Here is a 17,305-nt window from a genome sequence, read left to right as displayed (position 1 = left end):
ATCCAGGAATTTTCCGGGGGGGGGGTTCAGGCTGAAGAATATTTTAATATCTCATCTTTTGCGGACAAGTGGAAACAACGATGAAACATTACATTGCACACATTGTATTGGTGCACTTACTTTAGTTAAGCCTATGTTTATTATTTTCCCCATTTTTAAACCTTTTTTTAGAGCGGGGGTGTTTCGCCCCAACCCCCTGGATCCGCGCCTGTATTGTGTTGAAATGATTGGTGACTCGCACTGACTCAAGCTAAATATTTGACTCGACTCGACTTTTTTGCCTAATGATTCGACTCGACTTGGATCACGACGTTACAATGACTCGACTCAAGTCACTACGTTAAAAAGACCTGACTAGAGTAACAGCATTAGTAACTCATTACAACTCTGGGTTAATTTTGCATGTAAACAGTAAACATGTAACCATGTAACCCAGAAATTTAGCCTAATTTACTATGCATGTATTTATTTTCATTCGTGGTTCTTTGTTCAGACAAAATGCTCAGTTAGGTATTGTAAGGACAATTCGGTAAACTAATAAACTAATATTCCATGTTCATAAAGAAACCGTTGGCGTTTTTAATTAATAAGTGTTGGTGATTATGACACAGATGTTTCAATATCAAAATTCACCTGCGCCCCAGTAAACAAAAGGACTTCGTTCAGTCGTAGGTCTGAAGGCCTTCACGGGTTGAAACATCACACCAAGAAACGATTTCTGCTTTTTTGAGTGGGGTCGTTTTATACCACAACCACCAAATCAATTTTTTATCACAACTGTTAATTTGACCACGGTATAGGCAGTCTGTAAGATTAAAAAAAAACACCTTAATTCAACCTCGGCCCCCATATGCGTCTTTGCTTATAAAACTAGATGTACCTGAGTTGTGAAGCAGTCTGCACAAAGTCCTGAAGCAAGCGTCCAATATTTTCATCCATCCGCCAGTCATTGAATCAGGATGCAACTGACTTTCTGTTGAGTTAACTCAGCCGTAGAGTTGGACTGCAATTAAAGTGTTGTCATAATGAAAAAAATACTACTTTTGGCCATCTTTGTGTGTCTCAAACGACAATCGGAGCCTCGGTGCACAGCAGGGGAGTGCCCAAGAGGATGGGTAAAATTCCGTGATCATTCCTGCGTCAAGGTAATAATATATATTTTCCAACAAAGAGTTTAATAACAATGAAACCGGGATTCTGTTGGCAGCGTATCGTTGTCGTCTTTATTTTTATCCCTTTATACGTTCGTCGATTTACCAGCTGCTCATTCTTTTTGGCAATTTCTTCTTTCATTTGTTGAAATTTTACCCGATCGTCTTTACTTTTTACGGTGAAAGGTGTCTTTTAATCTCTTCTTTGTCTTTCATCTTCCTGCAGTCATTTTATTTATTTTTTTTCTCACTTAACCGTCAGATGTTCTTCGAGGTAGCAAAGACTTGGCAGGAGGCTGAGTCAATATGTCGGCAAATCGGTCGTCGCTCCAATCTTCTCAAGATTCAGGACGAAGTCGATAACACAGTGCTTCTTGACTTACTGCAGCCTAACTATGAAGTCATCTGGCTTGGTCTGAATGACATTATGGAGGAGGGCGTATGGAGCTGGGCCGGGGACCCGCAAGTCGATATCGTTTACAATAGTTTTGAACCTGGTGAACCCAATAATTACAGAGGATCAGAGGATTGCATCGTGACGTCTTTTAGGGGCTGGAACGATGTTTACTGTGACTACAATTTTCATTTTATTTGCCAGAAGCCACAAGATAATGGTGTCTGAAATTATCCTGGCGTATTTAGTGGATTTGTCTTTGAAAATGATGGCAAATCACTCCCTTCAGTGAAATTTGGATGCATGTTCTAACCAACGTTAAATTAAAACGTGATTCATTATGCCATAATTATTTTTAAAAGAAACTCACCAGTCAAAAAAGAAGGCCATTCAAATTCGCCGTAGCTTCTAACTGCGAAAGTTTGATCAATTACCAGAAGCAAATATTTGTGAAATGCAAGCAAATGAATTAAAAATAGGCTATTTTAGTTATTTATTCTTCAGCATCAATTTAAACTCTTTCACGCCCAAAGTATCAAAATTATCTGTTTCAAGATTCTTGTTAATGCTCTAGTTAGCTTGTATACTGATTGCTTCGGTCAAAGATAGCAGTCAACCAACGTGGCAGCTTATGGGCAGTATATGAAATATTCAAATGTACATACGGCCAATTTTAATGGGGGCCTTCGAGAGTAGTCCTATAGGAAACGTACAGGAGCGCATTCTCGCGACTACAGAAAATGCACAGAAACGTTACAACACGTATAATGAAACATTTTTCACGAAGGAGCCACACGTGATAGTGTCATGTATGTGCATGTACTTGCACCTGATAGGTTCACGCATACGTGTACGTTCGTGATTATCATGTACGTTCGAAGGAAAATTTTGTCGAAAGAAGGTCGAGTTCTTGTAATACTGCATGCGTAATTTTCCATTCTATTCTGTACACTGCAAAACGCAGATCTACAGTACATAATGGTTATCTACCTGACGGTCCTCTCTCACATGCCACCATCCGTGTAGTGATCATACTTTTGGAGGCCAAGAAATCTGCGCGCCCATTCGCGCATGTGACTGATTGAGGTACCTGAGATCTTTACAGGGGCCACTGTTTGTACCAATTTTCAAACGGCAGGTAAGGATGGATCCAGAACCAAGTTTTAGAGTGGGGGCAATTTTTTTTTGGGGGGGGGTATTCGTTTCACTTTTTATGGCCTCTCTCAAGGCCGAGGCTAAATTTGGGGGCTTTTTACACCCTTTGGGAAGAAAGGAATTGCACCTGACCCAAAAATCGCCTTTCATTATACTCCAAACAAAAAGTTCGGCTCCTTTTGGGGGGACATGGCCTCTTTTGGCCCCCTGGGTCCACCTTTGAGAGTTGACACAGAGGTATATCAAAGTAATCTTATTCTAAACACTGAACCCTCAATAAATTTATTAAAACTGGACACTTCTCTAGGACATTGAATATTGCTATGGTACTGCTCTGCTGCGTCGCATGGGGTGGCAGCTGGGGGGGGGGCTTGGACAAGTCGACCGTTTGCTAACTCCACTCGGGACAACTCGACCGGTGAAATTCCTCAACACCTCGACCGTCCGTGCCATCAACCAACTCAACCGTCAGGTTTACCGTCTCCCACACCAGTGCCTGTGTACCGTACTGATGTGTTGCGCCGCGCCACCGTGCTTTCTGCATTGCCGTCGCAGCTTAGATTACCCACTATGTTGAACCCCTTCCATTTAGTTTGTGCGCATGCGCTAAAATTTGGCAAAGTCAAACTCAACTTCGTCTCCGTCTAAGGCTTCGTGTAGAAAACCAATCCCCGGTCGTGGGCCTAAAGCGTTTAACTTAAATTAAAGTACTGTAATGTTTGGCTCTTTTGCATCTTACTTGATGTTTCGTGGTACTATCAGACTTACTATGGCTCTTACAACCTTAAGTCAGGAAGTAGAAAAAAAACCAGCTGAAGCCTGAGACGAAGCCCAAGTCGAGTATTGGAATACGGCCTTGGTCACTTTCTGTTGTTTGTTAAAATGGCGACACCATCTAGCAAACGACTGTACCAAAATCTATCTGCGGAGATCTTCCGCACTGTGTATTTATACCAGAGAAATATAATAAGGCTTCAGATTTCATTTTGTGAATTTTTTTTGTTAATCATAAGTGACATTGCGGAGAAAATGGGGTGAAAGATTTCTGTGTACGTTACATTTCCGACCGTAAAAAAGGGTATTTTAAAATCGAAATTTTGAATTGTTCTGCAGTTTTCTGTTCTGCAGGTTAGTAATTGCCATCCTTTATTAAACAGAAAGATTACTGAAATGCTTTAAGTGATGTTATTTTTAAAAGTCAAGTTTGTGTAGGTCTAGGCAGGAATTTAGATGAAAGAACTTAAAAAATGATATCAACGACGTTTTAGCTTAAAACAAAGTGTCATGCTTATAACTGTAAATCTAAACACATCGGCATTAAAAGTAGATTTATGTTCAGTTTTTTTTTAGTCAAGATTGTTTTGGTAATTCTGCGAAGCTTTTGTTCCGTACAGGTATGTAACGAATACTACAGGTTTTTCTCGAACCTCAATTCTCGTGTTTATTATTTAAAACACCTGGCACCACTCTTACATCACAGGCAGCCAGAAATTCGAAAATGACAGGTGAACACCTGCTGAGAACAAGAGTAAGAGGCATACATATGCAGCAAGGTATGCCCCGTCCGAATCCCCATTCCTCGGAAGCGAGGAACTAGCCAAGCAAGCAAGCAACCTATATCTTTTTAAATATCGACGAGAATATAATATCAAATCAGTGCTCTGAAATATGTGATTGCAAATCTGCTTGCCGTGAAGAAGGTGCTCAGTTACCGAAAGCTCGGCAATCACATATTTCAGAGCACTGATTTGATATTATATTCTCGTCGATATTCTGATCACGGTGCTACGCAGCCCTTCCATATTTCTCTTATATCTTTTTAAAGCTTGTCCTGTTTTCCATTTCTGGTAATTTAGCTTTAAGAACATGAGAAAAGGAAACCATAACGTGGGTCTTATCTATTCAAAAATAAAAATTTTAACACTTAAGATGTGACTTGTTGTTCAAACCATGTTCAAACATAGGCCGTGTCCGAAGCGGCCTTCCAGAGCTACGGCTACGTCTCTCGTCGACGCGTCTCCACGCATTTCCAATGGAGCGAAGACCTAAGGTCTAGCTCTAGACAAGAGATTCGGATGCAACCATACATTGTCATTGGCCTTCCCACTTATCTTATACAGCGCCCTCTTGTAGTAGTTTTTAGTCAATTAGGACGTGTGGTTATGACGTCATTGCAGATCGCAACATGCCGCCGTATCATAACTTGCACACTCACAATGTTGTTTTTATAAGTAAGATTCGTATACGTAAACAGTCATGCTGCAAATCATAAATATCTAGTAAGTTCTGCACGCACCCAACTTTCTGAGGGATTGTTTTGAACAACACACCCGAACTGATTCTGAGTACGAGCAATTCACGTAAGTCGCCCATGGTTCTTTTCCTACCTCCATGGTCCCACCTACTTAGAGAAGCCTACTCCGTGTGACCATGGAGAAATAAAACATGGTGTGACTTAGAACTTGGAGGAGACAAGGTTTACATGGCATCGAAACGCTATGAGGTTTTGGAATCGAATTTTTGTGGTGAAATGGTTCACAGTCGTGAGAAAGCTATTAAATCAAATTTTCCCCAGTAAGCATACCTGCTTAATCATTACCTCCTAAAAAGGGATAACAAAAATTTCAGAGCATGAGACGGAGTATTTTTGAAAAAAATGAGATTTTTGCTCACTGATTGCTGGCTTCCACCCGTTGACTGTCACTTCATGCATGCCATTCTTGTTTATCAGACTGTGCATGCATTGAGCCCACCAATGACAGCGCGCTTGCTCCGCATCTTGGCTTGACCATTTTCAGTGGCGGGGGATAGTATCACACACGGCGCAGTACATGTTGCACGTCCAGGTCCATGATGAAAACAACTAAAGATGTCATCCCCTGCCACTGAAAATGGTCGAGTTAAGATGCGGAGCAAGCACGCTGTCATTGGTGGGCTCAACGCATGTGGAGTCTGATAAACACGAACGGCATGAACGGAGCGACAGCCAACAGGTAGAAGCAAGAAATTCGTGAGCAAAAGCTCATTTTTTTCAAAAATACTTCGTCTCATGCTCTGAAACTTTTAGGAGGCATAGATTAAGCAGGTATGCTGACAAGGGAAAATTTGATTTAATAGCTTTCTTATGGTTGTGAATTATTTCACCACAAAAATATTTGATTGCATAACCCCATGTAGCGTTCCGATGCCATGTAAACGTTGTCTCCTCTAAGTCACACAGAGTATCACGGAATTAGTGACTTAGAGTTTTCGAAGTAGGTCCCCCTCATCAGTACAGTAGGCGTCCCTCAGGTAGCTCTTCTGAGTGGAGCAGTAATATTCCTCTGAAGTTTTTTTATTTTGGAGGGGATCGTCATACTAACTAAATGGCGAGAATGTATTAATTTCGATGTTTTATATGCATGCAGGAATTTATAATTAATAATTATAATTGGAAAAAACAAGCTTTTACAACATGTCAATTCATCCCTCCAAATGTGATGGCAAAATGATTTGCCAGGCAGTGAGAAAATGACATAAGGAACATGTCTTTTCTAAGCCTCTGTACTTTACCCCACATGCTCAGTTGCCAGTGGCGTCACGTGACTTCAGTCATACACGAATAGCGACCTTAAAACATTGTAATCTGAAACTTTAAAAGACACCATAATAAGGGTGTGCATTTGCGGGTATTTTAGAACCCGGGTACCTGTTTTTTGTTGACATCGGGTATCGGGAAAAGAGATCGCCTAATAAGAAATGGCATTGCGCGCAACCCGGTGGATCATTTGCCCGAAACACGGTTCTTTTTGGTAAATACGAAGCAAGCAGAACATTGTTCTAAACGTCGGAGTTAATCTCTCCTACCTTTTTATCAAACGAAATTGTTACCTTCAGTTTGCAAATTTTTTGTGGGTGTATGAAACAGAAAAACAAATCTTCACGGGAAACGTCAGTAAAAAGAACAGAGCTGCAAACCACCTACATGATATACGCATCTGCAAACGCTCAAAGGAAATGTCCCGGATGCTGCATGACCACGGACACGCGGAACACATGTGGCGTGCACAAATGGTGAGCGCTGGTCGTGTCACGTGCGGACCAGATCAGTGCTATGTACGTCACGGGTTAAAAGGCTTTAAGTTTTATGTACAAAAATACCACCGTAACTCGAACAATGCCCACACCATTACATCCACTTATTTTGAAGTTTCTGATTCAAAAAACCGCTACCAAAATGCTTCAAACGGCGTTGAAAGAATCGGAAGTCTATATAGGGTCAGGAGTCATTGCAATTTCATTTCTTTTCTGACTAGGACCAGCACATTGCATAAATCAACGTAGCTACAACTGTGTAATCCTGGCTTTCAAGACGCTGAAACTAACCTGATTGCAACGCGGGCCCAATTGTAGTCCCCTTCAGGCAGTCCAATCGCTGATACTGCAGCGTCATGTGACCGTAAAAAGAAAGGTCATGTGACCACACATAAGGAAGCCCAAGTGAAAAAAATAGCAGCGCTTCACGTTGTTAAATGACTAAGCGATACGAAAGTTTTGCCACATGAAGGTACGTACCACGATGAAGTGGTTTAGTTTTATAAATACTTTTTCAGGATAACTCCATTCCCCTGAGGTTCAAATTGTCGAGATTTTAATGCATAAGTACTTCGACAAGTGATATTTGATTGGCCGACTGTATTGTGACTTGCACCTGTCAACATTTCCTTTTTTTTTCGAATGAAAAAATATTTGGATTTGAAATGCTTTGTACATACAGAAAAAATCATTCCTGCTTTTTTGGTCAAATCCTCATCCACAGTTCCGCTGAATCACTGAGGAAATTCAAGTTGCTTTAATTTAAAAATAATTTTGAAATGGAATATTTCTTGGTATAAAACTTAACTAATCTGGTTCTCTGACTCTTTGGGTTTGTAGCGCACATGTAGTGCTTTGATTATAAAAAGATGCCAATCAACCGCACAATTTGTGCGTGATCACTACTTACCGCACGCCGCATGGAGTCCCAGTACCGCAGGAATATTACACAGTCCGCTCTCGCTTCGTCGTCAATCCCGACATAAAGTAATTTTCATTCATATTGTTTTATTTGACAAAAATATTCTTAATTCAAACAGTAAGCACTACTTATTCCGCACAAAAGTCATTTAGGCCGACAGGGTTTGATAGTTACAAATACAGTCATGCAAGTGTACATCAACAGCGTTTCCCCCTCATAAGAAAAAACTCCTTCGGGCTCTTGTTCATATAGGTTTGGTACAGTCATTTTCCGAGTTCCGGATCGCGAAAATTATTCAGTAAGATTGCAGCTAAAAAATCCTCAAATTCGAGTGAAATATGGTCAGAAGTCAACTTTGTGTTTTGGATATACTTCAATTTTTTTTTCAAAATCTAAGCTTTTATATTTGGACTCACAGGATCGATCGACGAAAGTGATGATGACAACTTTCCTAGTTCTGGATCGGTTTAGGATCGAGACAAAAACGTCTACACAAATAAAAAGTAAGCACACGAAAAATCCATTTTTAGCTAAAACCATTGTAAAAAATTGCTTTTCTAATAGAGAATCTTTTAATTTTGAGAAAATTAGATGAAAAATAAGAATTCCAATGAATTAAAAAGGTAGAAATTGCGTAAGGTTTGACTCGACTTTTAAACTGTACAGTGAGCTATCAACGTTGTCCTCCCCGCGCCGCACAGTTGACGAACCCATTACATCACATACATTTCTGCTGCGCCCGTGTAGTTGAGTTCGTGATGACTTTGCGTGGTAACGCCGCGCGATCCGAGAGTGGGGGAAAAGCTTGCAGTTTTCGCTAAAATAACAAAAACGGAAACTCTAAAAAAGGTCATTTTGATTAAGCAGACATTAGATGCAAAGTTTATATGACTATTCAATTTAAAAAAATATTTAAAATCACACGTAGCGAGTGACCTATCGCCCATGAATTTTAGTGGTTTTTTCGCTCTTGTGAACTAGGAAATTCAGGAACTAGGAAAACGACTTACGGTTCAATGGGCGGAGTGGGTAACAAAATTAGCTGTCGATCTCTGAATTCAAGTTTCATGTATGACCGCGGGACCGGGTTTTCATCGGCACGGTGGTTTTCCATGAAGTCTGTCCTTCAATAAGAAATTTCACAGACATTTTATGCATGAATGTTTGTTCCTAATTTATTTACTTTTTTACGGGTACCCAGCCCGGAAAAATGGAACCGGGTTTTGAAATCGACGGGCGGGTACCCGGCACAGGCCTACACCATAATTAATATTAATTGCCCCCACAATGTACATGTAGAATGCTTTTATATCTTGTAAACTAGGCCTAAACACATAAACTCTAGATATTTACGAGTGCTACTTACCACTAAAACCTTAACTCTCCACCTTTTTTGGTCAGCGGGGAGAAGAGAAGATCTTCAGCAAGTCTAAAGGTATTCTATGTCACTCTCACTCAAAGTTGTTTACATCACGTGGCATAGCGCAGAAACTAAGGATGCGAAAAAAGGGCCCCTCGAAATCAGGACCTCCCACGATATGGACAACACTTGATGGCCCTGTGCACAAACCTTTGAGACTTGTCTGAAAAAAAGTGTTTTCTTAGTAGGCCTAAATTTTCGCATCTAAATATCACTTTTTATGATATGTTATCACTTTCTGATGATTAAGGGGAAATTAGTTTTGTCCACTTATATGGAACTCTTTCCCTTATTGATTTTAGAGTTTAATTAAGGCCCTTAACTGATAAGGCTACCCTGTGGAAATAAAACAGATCTATTAGTCCCAGAATTGTGAGGCACTCTGTGTGTGCCTCACAGTTGCAACTTTTTGCTGCTTTGTAACACTGTGGGATTCTGAATGTGCCCATTTACTCTGTCAATCAAATCTTTCCCCCAAAAGCTGTCCACACTAAATAATATCTCATTACCACGTAGTCACAATGGTTTTTTTGGACCGTCTATAAGCTATTTTGGGCAAAATTCAGACTTTGTACAGTAATGACATGTATGATCTTGCATCTTTTCAACAAGTGATCTGCACATTTGAGCTGCTCACTGCAGTGCATGTCCATTGCAGAAGACTGGTTCCCGACCCACCCTCTGAACGTATATGATAGGGACAGTGACCAGTCTATTGGTGTACGGTGCGCGTTGCCCCATTGGCAACCTCAACTCCATCGGTTGTGTGCGCATTCCTTCACGGGGAATCAACATTGCGCAGCATCATGCCCATGGAAATGAGGTTACATTATTAGACTGGTCGCTGTCCCTATTATACATGTCTACATTTGGAGGGTGGGACGGCAACCGGTCTTCTGTTCAACGGACATGTGCTGTAGTATGGAATGTAAAGTACAATGTATACATTTGTTTTCTTGTATTTATTAAAACAATAGTTTGTTTGCACAAAAAGTAAAATGACTTCAAATCAGGTCTCAAGTTATGTTCTCCATGTCCATGTCAGCAGTTGAAGTCAACAATGCTTATATGGTACATATACATGTAGTATCCCAACATGTACAGGTCAGTACAAGAGTAAGTTACTGTGGATAACTTCTTTTTGCTGGACACTAGGAGCCAATTTGATAGCGTACCTAACTTTGCTATTTCATCCATTTCCTTTCTAAATTTCAGGTTTCACTTTAGACTGTTCAACGTGAGCCATCTTGTCGCTCCTCTGGCCAACACATTGCTATTTGTGTCCCTTCTCTGTGGTTGTTCAGTCAGCAAAGATGTGAGCTACATGTTTATTGTGTTTGTTCACTTCCCATAACTACTATGTGACCCATCATCTCAGCTGAAGATGTACTCTACAGTTGTGCCTGCTGACTGCATGTCTCCTGATGAAGTCATCAATTCCAGCCAGCCTGATGTTGTCAGACAGGGATGCTTTTGTGACTTTGATGTCATTGCTTGCACCAGGTACTGGCAGTATTGCTTTACATTTTGTGCAGTAAACATGTACAAGTATATGTATTTTGGTCTTGTTTTTTGGTGAGCAGCAAAGCAAATGCCAGCTTATGTAAGACTGATTTCTGTGTGTACATCCATCTGTTTGGCTTCTAGCAGTCCGCTTTTCCCATTATAATGTTAAAGTTTTTCTTGTGGTCACATGTATATTGCTGATAATGTGTGTCATTATTGTTTGTTTCAGTCTGGTGTTTTTTCAGTATCAGAACCTTATTAAGGGAATAAAGATGTGCTTGGCCGGTCTTGGACGTTTGTTTAAGAGCGGCTCAGAGGAATAGATGCGGGTGAGGTCTGAAATGTCAGTTAAAACCGGCCAAGCACATATTTATTCCATTCATATATACTGTACCTTTTTATTCAGAGAGTCAAACGAAGTCAAAATGCCATGGATTTCCAACACTTTTATTCAGAAATTTTACTTTCAGTTTCCCCAGCACCCCTCTTCCGTTTTATGGTATATTCCTTTGGAAAGTTGCCCAATAAAATCCCCTTCAATGAACTTGACGCTTGTGTGGCACATTAATAATGCATTGCGTACACACAGACTCCTGACCAATCAGACCCGATTAAACTGTCTCGCATCCATGTGACAGCACACGATTTATGCAGCGGGCATTATCAAATGATAATTCATGGTCATGTGATGACCAAAAGGAATAGAAAAACTGTCCCAGGTATTTATAAATAAATTATTAGCTGGAAGGGTTTACATACATGAAGAGATTTAACCCCAAATATTAAAGTTTTTGTTTGTATTACCTGCACATGTACAGGTACATACATCTAGGCACATGTCAGTCTTTTCTTCTAGAATAAAACAAGCATCCATTGTCATCTGAGCACAGCCCAACCCTTGGGTTGGGATTTGATGGGGTGGATTAGGATGGGGTAGAGGTTGTGGCAAGACAGGGTGGGGATTTGATGTTATACAATGTATGTACACATATGGGTGTGGATTCAGTGGGATGGAATTTGGAATTGGTGTCAAGAATTGTACTTCACCAGTGAGCAGGGAAAAAAGTACTGTTTTCATTTCCAGGGCTCCTTGTCCAAACTTTAGGGGCCGCTTTTTCATTTTCCAGGGCTCTTTTTCCACTTTCTAGGGTTACACTTTCACAGTGCATCAAGGGTTATTAAAAAAAATTCTGGCTGCAGAATAATTAATAAAAAAAGCTTTATCACAGGATATCGATTGACTGGCGTATTAAAAAGCACTATAGATAGAAGGTTCCTCATTCCTGAACTCTGACACTGCTTTGATTGAATTCTCTACGAAGCAAGCTTTTGAAGTTTTCAAACGATGGACTGCAATGATGTTCTTGCCCATTGTTGCAAGGGTATCGGTATGTTATGCCCATCCAAATAAAAGCCAGTCAAATTTCTTCATATTAACTTTCAATTTACAGGGGCGACTTGCATTTTTCCTCTCACCCTGAATACATGTACATGTTTTCAGACCTTTTCGGGGGCTCTTTAAGGAGTTCCCAGGAGTTTCCCCACCGCCCCCATGCATTTTTTTTTGCCGCCAGTGAGAAATACTTCAACATAAATAAAAGGAGCTTTAAGCTGAAACATTGAAACAATTGAAATAATGACTCATCAACAGTGTGCATACTTGTAAGATCCCGAAGATACAATGTACCACTACATAAATATTGTGCCATGCTTTTATAATTGTAAGTGCATTGTACATGTACATCGTACAAATCTTTTTACCAAAATACATTTAAAAATTCTTACAGGATACTTTATGTCCATGCTGTCCTTTTGGTTGGATTTAGGATTCAGTTATCAAGGAAGATCACAAGAAGTGAAATATTTCGATCACGGAAATGGTTATATTTTGCATTTAATTCATGTTCACAGCAAGGTTTAATTTAGTACTACATTTGAACTTGGAGTAGAGATGTTACCTGTGTATGGAGACTGCATTGTATAAGCTAACCAAGGTGACATAAACACACATTCACTGTTAGCCATTCCATGTCCTTGTCTCTTGCTGAGCAGCATACACCCTTTGGGAGCATTGCTAATGTTGGTACATGTATATTATCCTAGGGAGTAGGCCTATGACAAATCTTTCATGGTGCCCATAGTGTTTATTTTGACTTTCTGAGAAATAAAGAAAACTGCAGAAGAAATAATCGACTGGTCATTTGAAGAAATTCATGGATTGTGCATGCATGCGACTTTTATGCTGAATGTACCGTCTCGCTTTCCATTGCTGCTTTGAGTGCTTTCCTACATACATGTATGTTCTTGACTGTTCATCTTGGGAAAGTTGACCTTGTCAGTTTGGGCGGAGTTTGGCCTGCAAAAGTAATCATTCGATGGGGTAAAATCAACCAAGATGGACATTTTGCAGGCTGTGTGCTGTGTAATGCAGATGTGTATAAGACTGTTTAATTACATGTACATATGTTGCAGAAGCAATTTAATTGCAAGCAAGTATCTTGGAAGTTTTTCCCTTCAGAATCACAAGCTCTATGGCTTGCAGTGTAGCTTCCTCTTTTGACAGTCCTATTTACCTTGATATTTGTTCTTGTCAAGGTAGATCCTATTTCAGTATTATTCCAGCAATCAGGAAGTTTGCTTGTGAGTTGAAGGATAGCAGACATCGAAACACAGGGTTCACTTTGGGAAACAATTGTCTACTTGCCTGGTCTAACATGTAGTACTACTTTCCCATGGAAGAAAAGAGATAGATGAAAAGAAGAAAAATAAAAGATAAAGGAACTACTGTCATTTTTGTGGTTGTGTGGCAAGGCCCTCCATACATGTACTTGAAAGTATGATGCACACGTACCATTGGTGACCTATCAGAAGGGAATAATAGGCCTGTGTGTTTGAGAGTTGGTCCAGTAGGTTTGTAGGGTATGTTTGTATTTTGGTTGGCATGCAGTCAATAGCGATGGAATTTTGGGGTCTTTAGAATTTCTAGATTTTAGTAGACTTTAAACCAGCTCAATATTTCAAGGGCAAACTGAGTTAGTGGTCATATGCATGATTTGATACACGAAGCAAGTTGTTAGTGTTACACATCCAGTGTAACACTATGAAATATGATGCATATTATGAGGAAATTTTTACCCTGATTCTGAAACTTAGTTAGGCTCTGATAGATGTACACTGCACACTGTACATGTGCTTGCTGTCATTCAGCTGATGTAGCCACAGACTACGTGTAATGTAGACAGACTCCTGTGGACACACTTTTGTCATATATCACAGTGTGCGTGTACATGCAAATGAAGTCATCTTTTGTTAAGCTTTTAAATTGTATTATATTCGACAATTTACTGAGGGAAATACAGTGTACGTAAAGCTACATGTAATAGTCAAGCACTGGTATAGTATACATGTACATGTAATGGATACATTGCAGGAACAATGTACATGTAGGTTGCAACAATAAGGCAATAAAGGGTAGTTTCATGGGAAAGGTTGCAAAAAAATCTCACGAGGGGTCAAAAATGAAACTTGTTATATCAGTAAACCATGCTTGGCTATTGTAAGTGTACATGTATGAATAAAGGTAACAGAAAATGTTAATTTCAAGGCTTAAACCTTTTCCTGTTTTAATTTCAAGACACTTTGCATTTGGCATTTCATAAACTTTGTCAACTGAAGGTGTATATCATAAACTGCCATATCCACATTCCAGCCATGTTTGGGGTTGCTTTAAATTGGTTGACAGCCACCACAATAGTCATGTCTTCAATACTAATGCAAGTTATGCTGTAAAAATGGTGCTTTAACAAGGTGTAGAATGATACTGACGTTCTCCTATATGTGCAATAATGAAGTAGACTGAAGTAATGGCTGCGGTGGCCATCAGTAGAATGATTTACTAATCATGTGATGGTAAAACCACAACTTTAAAACAGTGACACAAGTACTGATGCTGGCCTATGGTAACCCCTACAAAGAAATGCATACGTATGAATGTATTTAAACTGTGCAGGAACAAATTATTTGCACTTATCATTTTAAAGAATATCAACCTCAGCAAGTTTACACATGTACATCTGCCATAAACTTCCATAGCTTTTTGCCTTTCTCTTCCTCTCCTTTTGCTTTGTATTCCTCATACATCACTGGGTTTTCTTCCTTAGTTTATTTAAATGCACAATTGTCCTGCAAGGCCCCTTCTTCAGACATTTCTCTCTCTTCCTGAGGTCCCAGTTAAATTTCATTTGTAGTTTCTCTGCTATGTTAAGGTTGCTTGTTTAACAGTGCACCTTTGGCTCATACATGTACGTACATGTACTGTACATTCGGTGTGTATGACTTCAGGCAGGGATTAAAACCATTTGAAAGCATGGCTCCATGCATACATGGTGAAAGCTATACTGAAGGACGCTTTAGAAATGTATAAAATTAAAACAACAGAAGAGTGATCAGCACATGATCCATGTTCAGGAAAGGACATTTTTAACCAACATTTACATGGCATATTCATGAGTATTTATATCTTATTTACTTGTGATCACTGCAGTACAATATTTTTATATTAGGTTACTAGAGTATGTAGTGTTGTGTTGACAGGTAATGAGTTACATTTCATTTCTTTCCATTCTGGAAGAAACACCATGATCAGGAGAGGACATTTTGAAAAAATATTTGACAAACCAATGTCTCACTCAAAACAGTGTAAAAAAAGGTCAGCCAATTCCAATGACATTTGGTATACACTTTCTTTACCACATCTCAACGTCCACGAGAGACCAGGCAGTTCTACTATTTGATTTTATTTCACATCAACTGCAGTTTTTAGAAAATTTGAATGAGATTCCAAATCTTGTGTTTAGCACCTGTTTTAGTTCATATCCAGAGAAAAGAAATAACATTTGGCAAATAGGAAGGATTCCAGAATATTCTGCCAGCAAATGCTTGAATTACAGTTAGAGTAAATTTTTTGTAACAACCAGATGCACTGGAAGTGTTTCATTACACGTTTTTAAGACTTAAGCCAATTCTTGGTAACCAGAATCCATTGCTTATCAGCCAACACCTGCACTTTTTATATAAACCTGTAGATACAAGAATTATTTTGTTAATGGTCTGATTGACCAGATACACACATAATGCAAGGGACTGTTTCCATGAACAGATGTACATGCATGTATGTAGGCCTATATATGTACTGTACATGTAAAGTATTAAACTCAGTAATGAAACACTTTCAGTTGAAGTATTTGCAAACTTTTGACCACAACTGTACCTGTACATACATGTACATGTTCTACATGGCTATCCTGTACGTACTTTCTGTCACCACTGACATCTCTATTGTAAATGCATACATAAACATGTATTCTGTTTGTCAGGGTCACTACTGACGTACACCCGTGTTTTACTAAACAAATACATATATTCATTTCTTGGAAAGAGTTTCCGGGAGCTGGTACAATGAGGCATCATAAATGCAACTTTTGAACTTTGATCCGGGCTGGAAATTCCCAGGCATTTTCATGTACATGTACCAATGCAGACCTTACATGTAAGTGTAAGGAGTGAAATAGAAACCATTCAGTGTATCCACAGCTATGCTGAAAATAGTAAGTGGGAAAATCCTGGCTGTTCCATACGGTCTCTGAGTTGGGGGCACTACAGTGTACATGTATATGATCATTGAGCTACATAAATGTATGTACTCTCCTCTGAGAGGATAAACAACAGTGAAACTTTAAAGGGAAACTATTTGAATTGGGGAAATTCTGGGCAGGTGAAGAAAGTAGAGGTGACAGACACATAGTAGGAAGTGGCTGTGTGCCTTGAAATTGTACATGTACACACATGCATGTACCATGCAGTATGTACACATGAGGTATCTTACTGGTAGCTCCTGCTTGCAAGTTTATTGATATTTTTCACACAAATGTAACCAGTTGGACTACATGTAAGAGTGCAATTTCCCCCATCACCATGAGTTCAAAACGGTTTAACATTCTAGCTCATTTTAGAGTTGTTTTTCAATCTTTTTGTGTATGTTTGATTCCAGCATGGTTAAATGGACATTTAAAGATACATACTGTAGACACCATGTCAGTAATGTACCGTAATCTGAGCTTTTGTCTTATTTGTTGCAGAAATGGAATTCTGTCACTATTTGCAGGTATTCTAACCATCCTGTGTATATACAAGGTGAGACTGATCATAGTCAGCAGTATGTTGTTTGGGTTTATTTTGAGTGGGACATGTCCACCAACATGCAGATTGTTTAATCACTGCTATTCGGTCATGATTGAATCTCCAAAACTTTCAAATACTAATGAAGTGTAACACAGAATGAGCAATCAAAAAAGCTACAAGTACATATTACAACATAAAACAAGATGTTGAAGATCGATGACTGTAGTGTACATGCAGATAGGGGCCAAGCCAATCCTGTTGCATAATATCACAGAGGAGGTTATGGCAAATTTGCAGGTCATGTTGTACATAGTCCCCCCAAAACAGGCATCCACGGGGGTATGTAATAACTCTGGCATCAGAGGTGTGGCTTTAAAGTTACATGTACTTACAGCATAACTTCAAAGCCTCATAGTGCCATTTACCGTATAAAATGTTTCTTCACCTTTATAAAACAGCTTAAACAGAAACTCAAGCATCAAGCATGTAGTTTTTGGGGTACA

The 17,305-nt window shown here is 39.4% G+C and overlaps 2 protein-coding genes across 5 annotated transcripts in view; both read left to right on the top strand.

The window, feature by feature from the left end:
- The first annotated feature begins 898 nt into the window (after positions 1 to 898).
- LOC147799601 (C-type lectin mannose-binding isoform-like) lies at positions 899 to 4,126 on the top strand. The gene is made up of 2 exons (XM_087135096.1): positions 899 to 1,145; positions 1,414 to 4,126. Exons 1-2 carry the CDS (start codon positions 1,026 to 1,028, stop codon positions 1,771 to 1,773), a joined length of 480 nt encoding a protein of 159 aa, XP_086991222.1. The 5' UTR covers positions 899 to 1,025; the 3' UTR covers positions 1,774 to 4,126.
- Positions 4,127 to 4,863: 737 nt separating this feature from the next.
- The window catches only part of LOC110990499 (uncharacterized), a 34,340-nt gene continuing 21,898 nt past the window's right edge, over positions 4,864 to 17,305 (top strand). The window contains exons 1-5 of one of the 4 annotated variants that reach the window (XM_087134430.1): positions 4,864 to 5,060; positions 6,996 to 7,246; positions 8,115 to 8,199; positions 10,332 to 10,619; positions 16,760 to 16,814. In XM_087134430.1, the coding sequence (XP_086990556.1) occupies positions 10,501 to 10,619; positions 16,760 to 16,814 (174 nt within the window). In that variant the 5' untranslated portion in view covers positions 4,864 to 5,060; positions 6,996 to 7,246; positions 8,115 to 8,199; positions 10,332 to 10,500. The remainder of the gene's footprint in view (positions 5,061 to 6,995; positions 7,247 to 8,114; positions 8,200 to 10,331; positions 10,620 to 16,759; positions 16,815 to 17,305) is intronic. The other 3 variants (XM_087134428.1, XM_087134431.1, XM_087134427.1) reach the window with 3 other exon arrangements.

Source organism: Acanthaster planci, linkage group LG03 (assembly GCF_054643075.1).
Source record: "Acanthaster planci isolate LZ-2023a linkage group LG03, COTS_SCS, whole genome shotgun sequence".
Taxonomy (NCBI): Eukaryota; Metazoa; Echinodermata; class Asteroidea; order Valvatida; family Acanthasteridae; genus Acanthaster; species Acanthaster planci.
The sequence above is the reverse complement of the archived record's forward strand: the minus strand, read 5'-3'. Positions and strand labels throughout refer to the sequence as shown.

What these genes read in the sequence shown, in the direction of transcription:
- LOC147799601 (XM_087135096.1), top strand. Translation starts at nt 1,026, where the DNA reads ATGAAAAAAATACTACTTTTGGCCATCTTTGTGTGTCTCAAACGACAA. An exon ending in GTGATCATTCCTGCGTCAAG is followed by an intron (nt 1,146 to 1,413) that starts GTAATAATATAT and finishes CTTAACCGTCAG; the next exon opens with ATGTTCTTCGAGGTAGCAAA.